Source organism: Aythya ferina (assembly GCF_964211825.1).
Source record: "Aythya ferina genome assembly, chromosome: 1".
Lineage (NCBI taxonomy): Eukaryota > Metazoa > Chordata > Aves > Anseriformes > Anatidae > Aythya > Aythya ferina.
Genome location: NC_140296.1, coordinates 185,125,085 through 185,146,103, shown reverse-complemented (window position 1 = coordinate 185,146,103; position 21,019 = coordinate 185,125,085). Strand labels below are relative to the sequence as shown.

The following is a 21,019-nucleotide window of genomic DNA, read 5'->3' as shown; positions in this document are numbered from 1 at the left end:
AATGGAAATCAAATGCAAATATTCAAATTTCAGCAATGTGTTATCAAAGTATTAGAGTTATGGAGCTACATACAGTGAAAGAGACTTATCTGTTTGCCCTACTAAGCCTTCACATTCAACCATAGACTAAAGACCCAACTGAATTGGTCTCCTCCTAACAGCAGCATTGAGCTAGGGGCTGTGAAATGTTATAACAGAGGTGAAAAGAAAGTCACCTAAAGCAGAAATATGAGCATCTTGGGAAGTTAATAATTTTATGGGAGTGTTCCTAAAGGCTTATAATTCTATTACACACAGTAATTATCTGAAACAAATGGTTAGTGGCTACTGTTATGCATATCTTCTGTGTTTCTGTCAGATTTCCAGCTATATGGCTTAATGCATTGCAAAGCAACTATACTAGGTTGGTTGTGATTTTGATAGAGTTTAATTTAGATGCCAGGTAGTACTTAGGTATGACTGAAACTTTCATAAATTTGATTTTCACAACTTCTTCCTAGTAAAGACCAGTTTTTGCTCATTCCAGAACTAGACTACTTTGGGATCAAATTTCACGAGGTAACTTAAAAAACTTGAATTTTACTGAAAGATGGCACCAGTTTTATTATATTTCCCAGAAACTGTATGACAGATATGTGCTGTGAGAGCTTGAAAGCAGAATCTTTAAATTTTGCAAAGACAGATGCCTTTTACTAGGGCATAATGAGAACCACTGTCCGTATCTTTCAGTAGCTTGTCACTTTCTTCTTTTGTGCCTTGAGGTCAGATTGAAGAAATTCTTCTGCGACAGGTTCACAAAGCTGGTGGCTTTTGATGTAGAACAGCATTCTGTAGACTGTATAGTGATCTAAAAGCATTTGCCTCAGATGCTAGTCAGTTATCAATGATTTAGACATTAGTATCAAGAAACATGCTCTTAAATTCAAAAAAGGGGAGGAATCTGAAATGACGCTGTGTGTAGGCTTCTGCTCATAAAAGATACTGATTTCATGACAGTAATAGGTTATATTTTTCTTACAAAAGTTTCAATTTAATTAAGAAGAGTATTATTAAAATATAGCAACTCAAAGACAAAAAAAAAAAAAGCAGCAATTCTTCAGAACTGAAAATGAAAAAAAATTACATCCTGTTTCCAATGAAACTACATGGCAACAACTCAAATGGGTTGAATCAATATTGCTTTCAATAGGATAGTGTTCATGCCAATAAGCAAAATGTAAATTTGTTGAATTTAGTTCCATTGTCCAAAGGCAGTGGAAAGTAAAAGCTGAAATTACAACATTCAATCAGTTGGCAAATTGTACATTTAGCATTTTAGTGTCTGTATTGTACTTAAAATATTCTGCTAAATGTATACTGCATTTGTATTTGCATTATACTACAAGGATAGTTATATAATGGTTTTCAAAGTAAACATAAATACAGGTGAAGATTCACTCTGTGTCAAATATAAATATGATCTATTTATTATATATATGTATATATACAAAAATATATTTATATCATATTTAAATGTAAATGAACTTGTATGACCTTTATGGTACTGGCAAACCAAAGTATATTGTTGGAGAGTCCTAGTCCTTTTCATTAAAAGTGATATTTTGGATATACTTTCAGAGTAGGTATGAATAAATACTGTACTGGAAAAAAAGGTCTTGTTCACTGATAGAATTTCAGTTTCATTGGGACAAATAACAGATTTGTCTTGCTTAGGTTTTTCTCTATTCAGAGTATGTTCCATCACTTAATTTAAGTGTTTGTACACTTTAACTTACCCTGTCCCTAAGAGGAAAATTAATCTTCCAAGCACTGAAGAATGACCTGAGTAACCCCGGAGAGCAGGAAAATTGACACTAACCAGTTGAGACTAGTAGTAATCTCAAGCTGTGCAGAAGGTCTAAGAGAACAGTCTACAAGGTTAATGTGTTAGTACTTCAAGACAGTGTCCCAGGAAAAAAAAAAAAAAGTAGTAGATAATTAACTCACCCAGAGCCACAGGCTATTTTGTGTTTCTACTGTCATTACAATGATAGAGATAGACTAAACAGACTTCCTCTTTTGAGAGTCTGTGCTCTAATGAATTATAAGGGCTCAAATCAGAACAGTGCTTGTCTGTGAACTTAATGCAGTTAAACAGCAATAGAGCAAAGGGATGTTCCAAAACTGTTCCTTGATGAAGTGTTTGTGTCTCCTGATCACAGAAGTGGTCACTTTAATGTGCTGCTTTCCTAGCATCAGAAGGACAACACACAACACATTTGCAATTTATATTATTATTTATGCTAATAATGCTTATAACTGTGCTTATAATAATAAGATATATTGCTATCTATGATAATAAACACCATAGCTTTTGTGGTGGTTGTATGCCAGCATGAATCTGCCTTGAACTGGAACAAAAGTTTTATATAAAAGAATTAAAAAAAAATAAATCAGCTCATCAAAGAAAGATTATAGCTTTTTAAGAAGAGTCAGGGATGCTAGAATTCAAACCACTTGTTATTGTATTTCCTGTTTTACATATTGAATTGTTTCAGCAACAGCTCTCAGGTGTGGAGACTTAAAAAAAAAAAAAAAAAAAAAAAAAGTGAGTCTTGTCATTCACTTTATTCATTGTATACACAATGTTGCCAAAGGAGATTCTGAGAGGTGCTGAAATTAAATGCTACCAATATTCTGGTGACATCAGGACTGTCAGGTCCATCTAGTGATAAATGTAATTACTTTTGAGTTAGCAATTGAGAAGACCTGGATAAGAAAAGTAGACTTGCTTCAGTCCCATCCAGGCAAGATGAATACACAAAGCAGTTACATACTAATAAGAGCATGAATGTACTAACAAGACTATTAGGAATACCATTGATCTATCTGTCGTAGCTCCCATCTATATATCAAGTCTGTGTTTCAGAGAAGGCCTCCTCAGCCATAGCTATCCTTTACTGGCATGTTGTTACCATTTAGCCTTTGTTTTTGGCTTAGCAAACAATACAACAGTCTTTGAGCAGTCTCCTTGGTCAGAAAATAACCTTGGAAGTCTAATCTCGAAAAGGAATCAGCAAGGTATGTTTATTGATAACACTCAGGGAGACTTCTGTCTGACGAGATACAAGTCCTTGTGCGGTATTTTTATTTTTATATTGTATATCTCTTCGTAAGACCTTTGTTAGTGTTTCACTGAAACCAGACCAGTTCTAGAAGTTCACTTGCAGTTCATAGTAGGAATATATTTGGAATATATATATATATATATATAAACATAAACCACAATGCTACTATTACTCCTATTTAACCAACTTTCTTCAATGATTCTGTACATTTCAGTCTGAAAACTTTATGAATGAAGCATGGGCAAGACAGGGCCAAACTTGAGTTAGGCAAAGTTAGTTACAATTTGGAGACTTTGCCATGACCCTCCCCTACACAACAAATGGGAGAGCCAGGCTAGTTTCTGCCAGATCCCATGAGAGTGACAAGAAACAGTGACATCAACTAACAAATGAGTGAAGTTAGATGTAGTTACAGCAAATGCTGTTAACATTCTTTCCATCCTCAGGTGAAAATATTAAGAGCAAGCCTTATTTTTCAGGGCTCTGCATGATTTCTCTTTTTCTCTTTCCTTCTTCTCTTACTGTGGGAAGGTTATCCTACTCTGGGGTAACAAAAATTCATTCATTTTTTTTCCTAAACAGTTGGAAGAACATGTTGTTTTCTCTCAGTTAGCTTTCTTGAACTAGCTTTTCTCACTGGTATGTCACAGTTTCTAGTGCAGCTTTCCAAAGATTCTTATTTTTTCCCTTCCTTACTGACAGTCCTTATCGTGGACAACTTTATGAGTTGCTTTTTATGAGCAAATAACAAATCCAGAGTTATTTCCATTAAGTTCTCAGCCAAATAATATGAAATATAGGCCAGATTCTGCAGTTCCTCTTTATGTAAAGCTGTTTCATCGATCTGTGAGAGATTTCTTATGAGATAAATAATCTGCTTTATAAAATAATTCCCACCAAGAACACATAGTGAAGGTATTGGTCACAGACTCTGAAGCTTTAATAAAGTATATATTCCTCCCAGGCAAGAAAAAGAGAAAAAAGTAAAGAAATAATTAAATATGTATTATTCACTCAGTGTGTGCGTATATATTGTGTACATTTAATTTTGATTTTTTTAAATCACTTTTGAGAATGAATTGGTCTACTGTAACAGATGATAGTGCCATTTGTATTTTTATATCTTTGCATTTATAAGAATAAAATTATTACAGCAATTAAAAAATGTGTAGTAAAACCAATTTCACCCTGTTTTCACCCAATCACCAAAACATCCAGTTTTAATACTGTTTATGTGGAATACATTATGTTCACTTAATTGTATGGTGAATACAGATAGTAACTAATGAAGATAAATTAATTGATGTATTCCCAAAATTCCAGAAAAGCAAATAATCTTTCAGCAGTTATCTGGTTTGGCAATAGTTATTGGCAAGACCTTCACTAATCAGTGTGTAATGGCACCACTTAGCCTTCACTAATATTTCACTTTTTTTTCTTCAGTGTTCCAACCAAATAATACATATAAATTAAAGGAAAAAGTAGAATTCTGAAAACATTCTAATCTGTGGGAGAGGCTGATGAAGTCCCTGTATTTCTTTGTTTGACAAGTTTTTGCTTAACTCAATTCATAAAGAAGTTGAAATCATAACAGATGATAACTTGATGCCTTGTAGGCCAGCTGTGATGTGTATTCATTATTTAATTTTGTTAAAAATGTTTTATGTTTGGTTTGTTATTGCATTATTTCTCATGCACAAAAGAGGGAACCACTTGCCCATCATGCATTGCTTTCTTTAAAATAAATAAATGAGGAAGTAAACGTTTATTTGTCATTCTCCATGACACTTTTTTATTTTTTTTAACTAAACTGGCTTCTACAGAACATTAACATGTACATCTGGATGGTGCTACTGATGAAGAGAGCTGAAGCCTAGAAAATGCAGATTTACAATTGTCTCTAATGGCAATGAAGATAAAAAGCCTGAAGATTCCACGGATTTATAGCATAGAGCAAGCTACTAGTTTCTAGTTATTTCTTTATGTGTTGCCTTGTTTGTGGGGCCATAATTATACACTGATTACAGCTAGAAAAAAGTCTCTGTTCTTCTATATCCTGAATAGTAATTACTCTGTTACTCTGTTTCACTATCATTCCTTTCTTGTTCTCTTTCTGAATATCATTATATCCAGTTTAGGTTTTAACATAGCTTTTGGGAAACAGAAATTTAAAAATATTGTTTACATTGTTTACAGTGATACTCAATCTGTGAATTACATATTGGCTATTATGTATTACTAAGTAATTTAGGGTAACTAAGTGTACATACCCATAAGACTGGAGAATGTTAAAATAAGAGGCTGACTACAGCTTCTCTGAGTTAAATGATCTAGGTCACATTTGAATGTCTATCCCTCCAGGTGCCCTCTCTTCAATTAAATGAAAATAGAGAATGTCAGACTGAGTCTACTGTTAAGTAAGGAACCAGTTTACTGTAACAGAAAATAGTGCAATATGTCTTAAATAATAAAATTCTTATCACTACCCCTCTGGTATTCTCATGTTACACCAGATTTTGAAGCAAAATTGGAGGGGCTGTAAATTGTCCTTAACCAACTGAATTCCATTGGAACCTTTTTGTGCAGTGACATCTGGGTTGGATCATATGACAGTTCAGATTGGAAAGGACCGCAGGAAGTCCTTTCTGCCAGATGATCCTCATGGGAAAAAGGTTATATCAGTCTAAATCTCTCATTTCAATTTATTCCAAATGTTTTTTGTCCTCACACCACTCTAGAGAAGATCTTGGCTCCATCTCCTTGTAGGCACTGAGAACTGCTCCTCATGCAGCTTGAGCTGTGTCTTCTCAAGGCTGAAAAAGCTCATCTCCTCACAGGCCAAGTGCTCTAGCTTCCTAAACCTCTTGCTGCCTCTCTGTTGAGCTTTCCCCAGATTATTTGTATACAGAGGGGCTATATTTAAATATGGACTAAGATATAAATATATTAAGATTATTAAGATGGAGAGGCTCAAGAATAAATTTGTGCATCTAATATACTGGTGAAACACTAATGATTTTGAGGCTTTTGTCTTCAGTCTGTAAGTAAAAGGTTATGATACAAGTTATAAGAATAAGGGAAAATGAAATAGCCCTGGTAAGATGAGATCAAACTCCACTTGGTAAATTGGAACAAGATAGTAGCATTCTGTGGAGGAGTTTTGATTTCTCCAAAAGTATACCTACAATTGTAAAATGCATTGTAAAAAAAAGTAGATGAGAATATTTCAATTTTGTTCAAGATTGGGTGAAAAATTACTTTTGACCAGCTTTAAGTTACTACAATAGGTTTATGATATTATAATGGCTATCACATTTTTTTTCTTTAAGCACAAAAGTCAGAATATTTTTTATTTTATTTCAGAGTGCCTGAGAACAACCAAGCAGGTTCACACTTTCTCAAGGTTACAGTGATGAGTAAAAAATACTAAAGATTTACTTTTTTTGGGGGTGCATATTATCAGTAGAAATAACTGATGAAAAAAAACCCACAACTTTGGGATCAGAATATAGTTATAACACAATGTGCAGTGAATTGCAAGTCTGAAGCCTCACTTTGCTCATAACAATTAATGCTAGGGTTTTCGCTGATATAAGTTGTAAAATGTGACAATCTGACTATATCTCATCAAGAGAAAGCTTATGCTTCAACAGTACTGTGCATATTTATTATGTTATTTTTACTAGCATACTGGCACCTACAGGAGGGATTTAATAGGGCAACAAAGATGGTAAAGGGTCCAGAGGACAAGACATGAAAATTAGCTGAGGTCCCTGGGTTTGCTCAGCCCAGAGCAGAGCAGGCTGAGGGGAGGTCTCATGGCGGCCTGCAGCTCCCTCATGAGGGGAGCGGAGGGGCAGACGCTGAGCTCTGCTCTCTGGGGACAGCGACAGGACCTGAGGGAACGGCATGGAGCTGGGACAGGGGAGGGTCAGGCTGGGGGTTAGGGAAAGGTTCTGCACCCAGAGGGTGGTCGGGCACTGAGACAGGCTCCCCAGGACAGTGGTCATGGCACTGAGCCTGCCAGAGTTCAAGAAGCGTTTGGTCAACATTCTCAGACACAAGGTCTGATTTTTTTATTTTTATTTTTTTGTGTGATCAGGAGTTGGACTCAGTGATCCTTGTGGGTTCCTTCAAACTCAGATATTCTATGATTCTATGATTCCTGAGAAAATGTTTAATCACGAAGACTTTTAAGGAAAAGATGAGTGTCTGATGGCTAAACTCAGTGTGACTTTGGTGTATTCAGATGTATTTGTTGGATTTATCCTCTGTGAGAAATTCAAATTGTTTGTACCATTAATTCTAGATGGCCCTGGGCAGAAGAGAAAGGCCCTCAGACCCTCAAGATGGCCCTGTTTTTAGCTGTGTGAAATAATAGAACTTCAGGCACTTTCATAAAGTTTAAGGGTGTAAAGGTGTTTATGCAATCAAGAATGTTTTTAGCTACTTTTAATATTAGAAGCCTAAATTGAACTGTATGGGGAGGTCTTTATATTTTTCTGGATGTTGTCTTTTGCTTAGTCATGAGCATCTTGTTCAGCACTGTCTCATTTAGTATGTCTCAGGCATGATAATGCTCAAAGTTGCTGAAGAAGCTCTGACAGCATATCTTCTACACACCACCTCTGAAATACTATCTCCAGATAAGCCTTTTCCTTCCCTCTGCATCACTGTTTGTTGATAATTGCTCTGATTCAAACACAGGAAGCAAGTAGAACAAATTGATTCACTGTATCTGAAAGGGACAGCACTTCTACCAGGGAACTTTTCTTCAAGTTTTGTCACAGTTTTGCCCTGTTGAAGACAGAATATATGCAGCTATAAGAATGCTGCCAATGGAGTGTGTGCAAAAAACCTGCTAAAGGAGGAAACCCCCTAATGTCCCTAATTTAGAAATGAAGCCAATCAGTTCTAATTAGTTTGCGCTTAAAGAACTAGCAATCTTCTAGGTTGTGGGAATGTAGTATTTGTGCGTAAAGTGTCTTCCTGTTTTAGACTGAAATCCCTTACAGAAGCAAATTGTCCATGTCCTGATCATGAAATCAAGCAGTCTATTAACTGGCTGCTTAGTTCTAATTTATGGTGCTTTTATTTTTATAAAGACCTGAAAAATACCTTTAATTGGAACAATGAGGAAATTACAGATTTTCATTTGCAGTTTTTCACCTGTTGAAAATCTTATGTATCATCTGTTGTCTACAAGTTTGCTCATTTAGAAAAGAAAGTGGTATTTCACCATCGCTAGTAAAGAACATAGGTTTACTTCAACAGTAATACATTATAATAGCATAGTCTATAGCAATGTAGAGATCTTGAATCCACATTTCCCATTCTGACCAATATTTTTTTTCTTAAAGAAAAGTGAAAAATGGAAAGAAAAAAGTATTTAATATTCTTTTACATTCTACTATTTTTTTTTCTACTGGTCACACCACTGAAATCAACTATTTCTTTTACTCCTCATGCCCTACTTCCTGCAATATGATGGTATCATTAAAATGGGACACAGCAGGAAGAGACATTGGATAGGGCAAATGGAAAAGTTAATACAACATTTTCTTCAGCTTTTAATATTGTAAAAAGTTGCTATTGGATCTTTTCACATGCTTAAATTGGTAGCTGTCCTTTTGTCATGAAAAGCATTCTTTCTTTCCCTTCCTTTTTGGTTGCAGTTGAAAAAATCCTCCCGCTGTTTCTTCCTGAAAGAAACACCCTCTAATTCCACATGGGAACTCCATCATGACTAGTTCTATTTTGTCCAGCTACAAAAATTTCCTCTTGGATGTTTTCTGCTGTGAATACATGTATAAACCCAGTAATAACTCAAAGTGAAATTATTATATCTTTTATTATGTTTATTTTCATTTTACATTGGTTTTCATTGCATTTGTCTTGAAATCCTTTCTCATGATAGTCTCCTAGGTAGTAACATGCAGTCCTGTGAGCTAAACCAAATGCTCTGTATTCTTTCATATCTAAACTCAATCCTTGCAGACATTGTGAGAAAACATAAGCACAACTGCATTTTTGTTCTGATGGTTCTAAGTCTCTATCCTCATAGCAGCAGACTGAACAGTAGACAGCATACAAGACACTGTGGGAGATACTAGCATTAGGCTTCCTCTGAGGACTACATAGTTGTCTCACAGACCTTGAAGAAAATGTTAAAGAGCATTGTGCTGTTGACAGAGTAAGCAAAGGAAAATAATACAAGCCCAGACCACCAAGTATGAACAGGAGTGGGATGTGTGAGCTGGCAGCTGAGAGAATCTCAGACCTTCAGTTAAGTGAGAAACACCTGGGAGGGAGGAAAGTGTATGTGGACAAGAAGCTAAACAATGGAGGAGAAACCATTCTCAATGGAAATGCCAGACACCACAGTGAGTTTACTGAGTTTTGTGTCTTGACAAAAGGGATATTTTTCATTGAACTGCTGTTTAAATTCAACATTAGTGAAAGACGTGTTTTTTAGGGGTATGGGATTTATGTTGCCTAATATTTGTTTTAAGAGTTAAATAAATAATCACACAAGAACAAATCAGTTCAGGTGGGCACTTTTTTTTAAGGACCATTTCCTTAGATGCTTCCTTTTTCAGAGGGGTTGAGATGAATTATAGTCAGGGGTTTCCTACCTCTTTTTGGAAGTAAAAAAAGCTTTTTTTAGGCTAGACAATGAATTACCAGATCACTAAGATTGCATGAGATGCATCCCTATCTAAGCAACTAACTGTAAGGAAACACCACAAGCTAATGAACAAATATTATCTGTTACTCGATGTGAAATCATTACATTGAACCACTTAGTGCAAGTGGATATTCACAATACATTCCGAACCTTTGTTTAAATTCTCTGCATACACAATGCATCAGATATTGCAGAAATGGCCCTGATGAGATGCCCCTTAGCTTGCAGAGTTCAAACCAAACCAGAGCAGCCATCACATATGGACCTTATTTGATGTAGGGGCAGATCATTCAGCCTAAATTTCTGTAAATCAGAGGAGAGGCCCCCACATGAAGCTCTTTCCATCAGCTCAGCTGCGAAGGCCTGCATTCCTACTCACAGATTAATAACAAGCCAACCAATGGATAATGAAAAGGGCATAATAACATCTCAAGCTGATGCTGTCTTTGTTAAATAGCTGACTATGAACTGTTTGCAGTCTGAATTAGTCTACTTTTGCAGAATTTCTCACAGAAGTGAGAAACTAAACATCCAGTCCATAGTCATTAATATAACTAGTTCAGATGTTGCAACTTTTTTGGTCAAGTCTTGTTGTAACTTAACCCTTTTGTCTCTGAAAAGAGTCAAATCAAATAGTGACCATAGATACTTAAGAAACCAATGTGCTTAGATACCTTTATGGCTGTTTATACTTCCAGCAAATACTTTCCAATGACAAGGAAGGCCTCTTCTAAGCAAGGTCTCAATCAAGTTTGTAACTAAAAATAATACTCCTGAGGACAAAAGTCCCAAGAGTTTATAGTCTGAAGTTTAAACTTAACAGCTCTCGCAGTCAATAAGCAGAGGAAAGGATTTTTATACATACTGTTGCTACGCACCTTAGGTCCTCTGAGATTAAATGCTAACAGACAACAGTTGCTTGTACTGAAACCTTTCTGAAGCTGATAGCTATTGCTTAGGCTTTGTAGTTATACACTGAAGTCTGCATTAGAAGTGCGTACATCTATGGGGTTTTAGAATAATATCAGTTATTTCCACCTATGTTCCTGGACTATTTCATAGCAATTTCTTACCGTAGTTAGAAATTCACATGGGTAATCTATGTTAGAATATGTAGGTTCTTTCTACATTCTCACCATGATTTTTCCATGATTTTTTTGCCCCCTTTTAATTAGAGAAATTCAGCAAAATATTTGCTTGTCTGCTTGTGCTAACACTCACTGGTGTTCTGACCCTATTCTGGGATTGGTGATTTCTCAGAAAATTTGTATTCATGCTTGATAGATTGTACCTACTGAAAGAGTGTTCTAGGCTACCAAGGCGCAGTACTGAAATTCCTGAGCATATCTTTAGATCCCAGTTATCAAATGAACAGGATATACAACAGTGGCAAATTTTTGTAGACTTTAGAGAAGATCAAGTTGTATGGGGACTGTCAAATGCTTCCATTTTATTATCTTATTTGCTATTATTAGTGAAAACATTTATATTTATGGGTAGAGAAATTCAAAGTAAAGTCACAAAAGTTGAGCTGACTTTGAAACTTAAAATTTGAATAACTTTTAAAATATATCTTTGATGAAGTAGTTCTTAGATCTCTGTGTTAGCAAATAGTAAGCAAGTTTTCTCCTTTATCTTCATATTATTTAATTTAGAAAGGTCAGATTAAATTTGTGACATGCTTTAATTATGTCAAACACATAATTTTATGATATAATTTAAACCATTTTTTTCCTGTACAAAAATCAGACAAATAACATGCCTCATTTACAAACTGACAACTTCTGAGGCTAAAAATCCCTGTTTCTGTAGAATTTAGAGAATGACAATTAGCTCATGGCTTCACATTTGCAGCTGATTGTTATTATTTTATTTTTTATTTTTGTAAATATGTACTGATATATAGATATATGTAAAACAAAGAGCAGCAATCTTATGTTTGGCATTATTTTAATTGAAGACAATGCATTAAATTTGTATTTTCATATGTAATGTACAATATATACAACTAAAGGGTTAAAAAAGTCCAATGCCAACATAGAATCAAATAGTCCAACATAAAATCAAATAAACTCTATTACTTTAATACATACTAAATCTGGAAATACAAAAAAAAGAATGTAAGAAGCAGTGGATCACTAACACTTGTAAATGCTATAATATAAAACATAAACTTATAAGGGTATAAGACACAAGGAAATCTGAGACATGAGATACTTTAGTGTCCATCCTAAAATAAAAACAGATGAAGCAAGATGGGATTTGAGTTACATTTAATAATTGTATAAATATTTAGGAAATCTGAAAAATCATAGAATCAAAGAATGGTTTGGATTGGAAGGAACACTTAAATAATAAAGTCCAACACCCCTGCTTACTGACGGGGATATCTTTCAGTAGATTAGGTTGCTCAAAAACCCATCCAACCCGATTTGTAATGCTTCCCATAATGGAACATCCACAGCATCTCTGGAAAACCTGTTCCAGTGTCTCACCATCTTCATCATGAAAAATTTCTTCCTTATATGCATTGAACGAATGATAAATAGTTTTGCAAAATCTGACAGTAATTTTCTGTCTGACATAAAACTTGGAGAAAAGCTAACAAAACATACTATAATATCAGATTTATTAATTGCTGTGGATCCTCTCTTAATGCCCCAATTCTCTCTCTTTCCCTTTTATTCAAATTCCTGCAGTGTCTTTTTTTTTTTTTTGGCTGTAGGTATTTCTGGAACAGGTATGTGCTCTCAGGTTGTCAGATATATTGCCACCAGAAAGTGAACCAGTGAATGGAGATCTGCCAGAGCACCATTTTTCGAGGACAAGTATCTTCTGGCAGTAACACTGATAATGCTCTGCCTGCAAGTTTCAAAGCAGCAGTCAGTTGATAACGTAGTAATAAAACTTTTTGTAATGTTATACATAGCTTTGAGTTTTGTCCTCACTAAATAATATATTCCTATGTGACCAGTTCCACTGATATTGCTTGTTGGACCTGAAGGAGAGATTACTTATCCCACCATATTTTTGATGCATCTTTTACATATGTTTCATGGTTCTTAGATTGGTGGAAACCATTTCCAACAGTGTCATATCATTATTTGAATGTAGTCAGTACTGCTTAGCCTAACAGCAGAGCAAATCTTGGATCATCAAGACACTGTTGTACACAATACTGATGCTGGTAGATGTCGTAGACTGAAGTTTTACATGTATGAGAGTTCTGAATGCCTGTGCTAACCAAATTTTTAAACAGTATTTCAATGACATTTAATTAAGCAACGAGAAAGCAATAACTAGAAGAGGGTTTTGTGTATTTTTTTTCACTCTGATAAGAATATTTAAAGTGTTGTTAGTGACTCAAAGCACCAAAATGAGCAATGCAACTTGATTTGTTTTTTTCTGAGTGAAAACACTTAGAAAGTAAATGTCACATATAGCTGTGGGAACAAAAAGAGAGAAGAAGAAAAGTGACCAGAATTATGGTTTAATTCAACTTTGATGTATACTATTGTGCATTTTTAGAAGTGTAATGCTGAAAAAAAAAATCTGATTTACTGTGAAGGTCAGGAAAAATGTTATGGTATTTCCAATGAAAAATGTTTGTGTGCAGGGAATTTTTTTAATTTTTTTTTTTAAGTCCTCCATTTAAAGAACCAGACAAACAAAAAATCCAGTTTTCCATTTAAAGCGAAGTAAAAGTGAAAATTATTAAAACATGTTCACTCACCTGAAGTATTATTTTGGCTATTCTGTTTGCATTGTTTTCTGAAAGTATGAAGTTTCAGCCCAGTTCTGCGTAGGATCTATTTTAAAATCTCCACATTCCTCTTGGGTTGAAAAACTGTTTTGTTTTAATTTGTTTTTTCAGACCTTTACTAATTGGTCTTGCTATATATATATTCTGGTGAGTTGGCATAAAGTATAACCCTTCCAAAATTGCATCAGGTACCAATTCACAAAACCTCTTCTGTTAGTTGTTGAAGAATGGACAGTCAAACTGCATCATTTAACTATCATTGCCTATGCATCCTCAATTTTCTTTTTGGAATGGCTAAGAAAGAAAACTGATATAATCCTTAGCTTCCTCTCTGAATTGCTTTCTAAACTGACATTATACTATTACAGAAAAGTTTTATGGGGCTCTCTGGGGACTAACTTATGTACAGAACAAGCATCACTGTTACCATGTGGCTACTAGAAAGCTCAACTCCTTCATTGTAAAAGTACATCACCCCCTGAAATTTCAGTAACTGAAGCTAACGATCTCTATTGCATTATTTGTTCCAAGAAAGCAAACTCTCTACAATGTGTAAGGAAAGCAACTGAATAATCAGGGAAGACTGCAATGGGAGCACCATAGTGCTTCCTGCTGAGACTGCTAAAATGGCTAATATTTATAGACGACAACTTTCTGAGGAAAAACTAGCTGCAAAGATGGGAAGTTCTAACAAATTCTGACAGATAGAGAACTTTCATGCCTGAGCTAAAGAGTGGTGGGAGCCTACTTAAAAGTGCTAGTGATTTAGCTGTGACAGTGATTGACATGCAGAGAAAGATCAATCCCAACACAATAATATTTATCTTTGATTTTGCTTGCTTCCAAGTACAGCTTAACTGAAACTGTTTTGTGAGCCAAGTAAATGAGATAAATAATTTAGCTGTGAGTGAAAAATGTGAATTATAACTGCAAACTGATGAAATGTTAATAGATATGTAAGATCCAAACTTGTAAACACGTAAGTTAGGGGAAAACAAAACAAAACAAAAATAACAACCAAGAGTTGCACAGATGCATCAATGGCCTTTATACAGTAATTACACTCGAGCATATATAACAAATGCAGGTAAATGGTAACTAGCAGAATAGATTTTTCACAGGTAACCATTTTGCCTATTATCATTTTCACAAATCATTTTTATTATCGCTCCATCCTCCAACATTACTTGTCCTCACACTATTACCCCCACAGATCTTTCTCCCCTTAATGGCAACACAGTCCCTAAAAAAGTGGATTTGCCACTCAGCACGTATGAGAGGGGACAGGATGAAAGAAGAATAGATGGGAATGTGGAAAGGCAGGAGGAATACAAACTCTTGGAAAGGGATTTTTCCTTGTTGGTGACGAATCCATAGTTAGGAGACTCTATCCCTTCTGCAGTAGGATTTCTATCACTGCTAAGGCAGGTATTCATATTGCTGTCCTCTAACTGAAGGAGAAGACATACAAGCCTTGTTTTGTTTTGTTTATAAAAGTTTTTATTTTTTTTCCTAGATAATCACAGATTTTACCAGAAATTACCAACCCTAAGAGTACATACATCAATAAATAACAAACATAGCAATAATTAGGTTGAAATAGTATAAATTGAATCTATAGTCAGCAGTGTTTCTCACATGAGGTTTTCAAGCAGATGTTGAATATTTATCCATTGTTAGATGTATCAAAAGTGGCACAAGAAATCGCAAGTATTATATTAATATTATTAGGTTAGTGAAATAAATGCTGTAACACTACCAGATGATGATGATAAAGTAATTTTCATTTTAACTAAGTGAAAGACACATTGCAAGAACTGAAGATGAGAGTTTTTTAACAGGAATTTTCTAAAACTTTCATGTGAGTTTTCAAACAGCTGGCTGGATGTTTTCATGGATTTAGTGTAGATTATATTTATATCTGTGTTTAGTATAGATCCCAATAAACAGTGAGAAATGAAAATAAATATTTTAAAGTTGATTAATAAAAGTAATGGTTTCTGCATACAGTTCTGTAAACACTGAATGTTGATTTTGAATAAGAACCTTAAAATGATAGAAATCAAGGTGGATCAAATTGAAAAATGTGTTGCTGATAGATTTCAAAGAGGAATGTTTCCATCTGTTGACTAAAGATTAGGAAATCAAGATAACACATTGAAACATCCTATTTCCCAAGTGGAGCTCTAGTTATGTGTTCCTATTTTTTGCACTACCTTTCTAAGCTTGGAACCTGATGATTACCCTGTCTTTTTTTTTTTTTTTTTTTATTTCCAGAGATTAGTATCCTAGTCCCATGCACACTGCACCTGCTTAGCACTGACATCTGTTCTTCTAAGCTGGCCCCCACTCCTGTTTCTCCAAACTGTCCAGTACACAAAACCTTTTTCAAACCCTGCACCCCATTGTTCAAGCCTGGAGCTCTAACTAGCTGTTGTATACAAGGTCTTTGATATTAATATTCGGTCTTCAAGTGACATAATTTTTTTAACTATATATATAGGATGGATTCTTGAAAATATAGAAATAAATATGAGAGATAATGTCAGTTGCATTTTTACACAAATTGCTTCAATAATGCAAATTGGAAACAGACATGTTGGCAAGACAGCATGGGATTGGTCAAAAATGTAAGATGAACTGGGTATTTCCCGAAGCTATGTAGTTGATAAATAAAGTAATTTATTAAATTTCCCTGTATCACAAATTATGAAACAAGTATATCCATTTGCCTTATCTAGATTTTTATCTATCTATATAGAGCAGAAAATAATAAACAGTTTGCTCTGTACTCTTGTTGCCATGGACATGTGCACAGAAATTTAATCTACATACACCCTGAGATTATCATTAAGAAGACAGTTTCTAAAATATAGGTGAATTGTGTAACATATATCCCACAGCAGTCACCTGTTGGTGAGATCAATGACAAGTTTTGGTTGCTTCACTTATATCATACAGGTGGTATCATCACCCGTGTATGAATTCATTACCTTAGCTATATTACATTAATCTTAATTTACTTACTGTATTGCATTGTTAAGTTTTTAATTAAGATACATTTTAATTTATTGTTGTGAAGGCCTCATTTCTCTTGGGTATGTTACCCAAAGTCTCTTGATTCCAACATCCTACTTGGGGTAGGACAATGTCACCTGCTTCTCTTTCCCTCACAAATGATAATCCCTGGCCACAGCCCCTTATCTACCTCATCCATGTCTCAACTTATGTTCCTTATCTTTTCCTGCTATAGCTGAGCTCCACCATCCCGAACAGAAAACACTCTTATCCCTGCAGAGATACAGAGATACAAAGGGGAAACAGTTAGAAAGTGTGCCAACAATATTTCCTGCTACAGTCCAGTTTGTCACTCTCGCTCAGGAAGTGCAAGAGTAGTTATGGCAACCTTATACAGGCTTGTACATTTTTGGTCTCTGGGGTTCATGAAAAGATTCCAACTAAAGGCAGTCAGGAACGGCTGACACTTTTCCTGGGCTTGTGATACATTTCTTCCTAGCTCTTCTGTAGCCCAAGATGATAACATTAGTACACGTATATTTTCCCCATTGGTCAGAGAAAGTCTTAACATCTTGCTGTGATTCCCCACAAGCTTGCACTATTCAACATCTGGATTGGAAGACCTGCTGGAAAATACCATGACATATTTATCTGGATTTCCTTTGTATGGAAATCAGAGAAGGGAAGGATGGCATGAGCCCAGTTCTTGTCTCAGGTCTTGGCACACTGTCAGACCAAGCAGGTATGAAGAGCCTGGGTTCAAGAGTTTTAAAAATCTTCACAGTCTTTTTCGTAATGACATAGCCTAAGCAATATTTTATGGAATAAAAACTGTAGGATGAGAAATTGAAGTGATCATTAAGGAAGCATTAAAACATTTCTGTTATGAGATACATATTGTTTTATTATTTCAAGTCAGCCATGTGTGTAAAAGTATGCCTTGCTGAGCTCAGTGTCAAGATATAAATGAAGCTATTATTACTTCATATACAATCTGAAGACAAATGATAATCATGTCTTCCAAACATGTAATATTATCTTTGTAGTAGATGAATATATTTATGATTCAGACAATATGAAGCATTTTACAATTATGCATTAATGTTTATTTAGGACAGTGTAATATAATCAGATTTAATCAGATTTAAGTTGATGAGTTCTTGTCATCTTTATAAATTAATGTTTTCAACATTTGAGAATTCTGGAAAGAGAAAATGGAGAGAAACTTCAAGAAGAAAGAACGTGTAATTCAGTTTTTATTTATTTATTTTTTTCTCTTATGGAAAGCAGAGACTTCTATTGTCTTCTGGGTTTTATAGTTTTAAAAGTTTTAAAAATTAGTTTTAAAAATTTTGTGATGTTGTTCACCCCTTCATAATTAAGGAAAGACACGCAGTGGTAATAAATTAATTTATAATCTTTTTAAATCTGGAATTTATATGATAAATTAGTTTCTGATCACATATTTACATACTCCTGAAGAGTAAAGGTGAAAGAAACTGTGGAAGAAATTTATAGAAATCCAGTGTGTGCTTAAAGTACAGTGTAACAGAGGAGACCATATATATTTTTTTTTTCTTTCTTTCTTTCTTTCTTTCTTTCTTTCTTTCTTTCTTTCTTTCTTTCTTTCTTTCTTTCTTTCTTTCTTTCTTTCTTTCTTTCTTTCTTTCTTTTTCTTTCTTTCCTTCCTTCCTTCCTTCCTTCCTTCCTTCCTTCCTTCCTTCCTTCCTTCCTTCCTTCCTTCCTTCCTTCCTTTGTTTTCTTTTGTAAATCTGTACTACTTAGTACAATTTATTTGCACAAGTGTTTGCTGCTTTTATGGCATTATGACTTAGCATTTATTATAGAAAAGGATTTCATTCTATCTTTCACCAACCTTTCACCCTTCAACATACACATCCATCTGTCTGATGTGTGAGGAGAATTACATTTGGCTTGGAAATAGAAAGAGTTATGTCTCCTTCAAACATTTCCTGTCCTGACCATCACATCTAGAGGATGTGGAAGCTCTCAGGAAAAAATGCAGGTTATTGACTGCTGTGTGCCTGCAGCAGTTCTGTAAAACTTGCCCTTCACTCCTTGACTGGCAGGCATACCGTCTTGATTCCTGTCTTAACCAGACAGGAACAATTAAGGGAGGGCTCCTAAGCAGTACCCATCAATTACAGTTGGAAGCTAGTTCACAAATGAAATAAGTTAATAAAGTTGCAATCTAATTAAGCCACATCTCTTACATCCTTAATATCCTCTTTCATGTCTAGGTAATGCATTTCAAGAAACTATGTAATTTTCAGCATGTGCAAGGAAAAGTTTTCTGTTTGCTTGGTTGCAGTAGTGTTGCACAATTTACTAATCATTTGCCAATCATTAGATAGAACACTTTGAAAAGTGTTAGTTGAGTTATTTGTAATAAGTCACAAAGTTATGTGCTTTACTCTCATGGTCAGTAACAGTCAGTACCTTTTCAAGAAGCAGGCATGTTTTTTTTTTTTTTTTGTTTGTTTGTTTTATTTTCTTCTTTTTCTTCCTTTAATCCCTAAATACATTTTTATTTCTCTCCTTAAGGAGAAATAAAAGCCTGTCATAATTTTTTAGTTCTATTTATTGCTCCCAGTGCCCAGGGATATTTTAAAACATTGAACACTGCTGATTGTCAGATTACAGATTTGTTCATATGTTACCATTGTAATGTGATACAGTGGCATTGAAGTACAGCAAGCAAACAGAAGGCTCTGAATAGAGTCCCTGATTCTTTTCCCATGTCATATGAACTTGCGTATTTTTTCTAAAGAAAGATCTTGCATACAGTAAATTTGCAGTCATATGGAATGCAAATTTGCAAAATTTGGATACATCAACATTAATATCATGAATTGATAAAACACTGTTTTGAAATAAAAACAAAAAATAAGGTAAAGAATATTAAAGAAATGGTGCATAAATTTTTGGTTAATTTTTATATTTTCAGTTTCAAATAATATGAATGGATTATTTTTACACTGAATGAATCTGTTATCTAGTAGATAACCTTGGTTTTAGTCTTTTGCTCCCCGAGTCAATGGGAACTTGGGTGTAGACTTTAGCAGGACAGATTTCATGTCAAGATCCGTAAATCCCTCTTTTCCCTTGTAAAAGAAAATTCTGTGCCTTAGAAATCAATGCCTGTATTCCCACAGAGGACATGGTTGGTTGTTGTGCCTAAAACATAATTTTTCTGAACTTCAATTTTAACTTTTCCACTTAGTAATATCACCCGTGAACATAAAAGATATCTCTGGATTTGGAGGTAGATGATTAATGTGGGAAATCCCTGTAGAATCAAAATCTCATAATGTATTGATTTTCTCTGTATTCCCTCTGTAGGAAAAATGTCCCTGTAGAAAAGAGCAAACAGTACATGGCTTTCAATGTGAAGCATAATTCACTAACAAATACAGTGAAAAAGTCTAAGAATAAGCACTTTTCAATATGGAGACAGATGGCCACATCACTTGGCAAACATTCAGCTTTTTTGTCCTGACATGTTTAAATAATGTTTATCAAGCAATAGACGTAGATAAAAATCAAGGTAGCCTTAAATTTATCTGAAACAGAATGTCAAGCTGCTGTAGAAGTGTCCTATAAATAACAATAAACAGTTGTTGAACGAAAGTCAATAAGTTGCAAACTGTATTTCTACTGGCTTGTGGAAGTGCATATATATATATATATATATATATTTCTTATTCATGTAATGAAATGTTCTGTCCTGTTTCCCAGCCTGGGACTCAACATAATGTTTATATACCTGGCACAACGTAAAAGGATTAGAGGCAAAACCAGATGGCTATATTTTCCCTTGTCTTGTTTATTTAGGTGATGGATAGCTGAGTCCTAACTTTACCTATCTATCTAACTGTAATCATTTATGTTCTTCTGTGAATTTTTGCTCACATGTGCACAAACACATGCATACATATTGAAGTAAACAGACTTTTTCTCTTTCTGTCTTAGGCTTAGAAAGAATTGCAAGAGATTCAGCCTATGAGCAAGAAGGAAAAGTTCAGTTTGTAATTGATGCAGTATATTCCATGGCCTATGCACTACACAACATGCACAAAGATCTCTGTCCAGGATATATTGGTCTATGCCCAAGGATGAGCACAATTGATGGTAAAGAACTACTTACGTATATCCGGGCAGTAAACTTTAATGGTAAGTTACATGTGCTCTTTTTTTTTGTCTTCTTTAAATGTTTCAGAAGTGACAAGATGTGTTTTCTTCTATATATAGGATACTTCAAGGCACAGTGGAAAACACAGGATTAGAAGCAGTTCTCATTTAGTCAGAACTGTGAGTTTTTCCACCTGCTTTGAAATCCCAAGTGTATTTTTCCTCTTAATATTAAGTTGCTCCCACAAGAGACAGATGTTAAAAATAAGAATCTGTTGATCAAAATATTTC

The 21,019-nt window shown here is 34.7% G+C and overlaps 1 protein-coding gene across 4 annotated transcripts in view; it reads left to right on the top strand.

The window, feature by feature from the left end:
- GRM8 (glutamate metabotropic receptor 8) overlaps positions 1–21,019 on the top strand; it is a 346,560-nt gene that overhangs the window by 198,357 nt on the left and 127,184 nt on the right. For all 4 annotated transcript variants that reach the window (XM_084495137.1, XM_084495138.1, XM_084495139.1 and 1 more), the window contains one exon: positions 20,570–20,770. In XM_084495137.1, the coding sequence (XP_084351263.1) occupies positions 20,570–20,770 (201 nt within the window). The remainder of the gene's footprint in view (positions 1–20,569; positions 20,771–21,019) is intronic.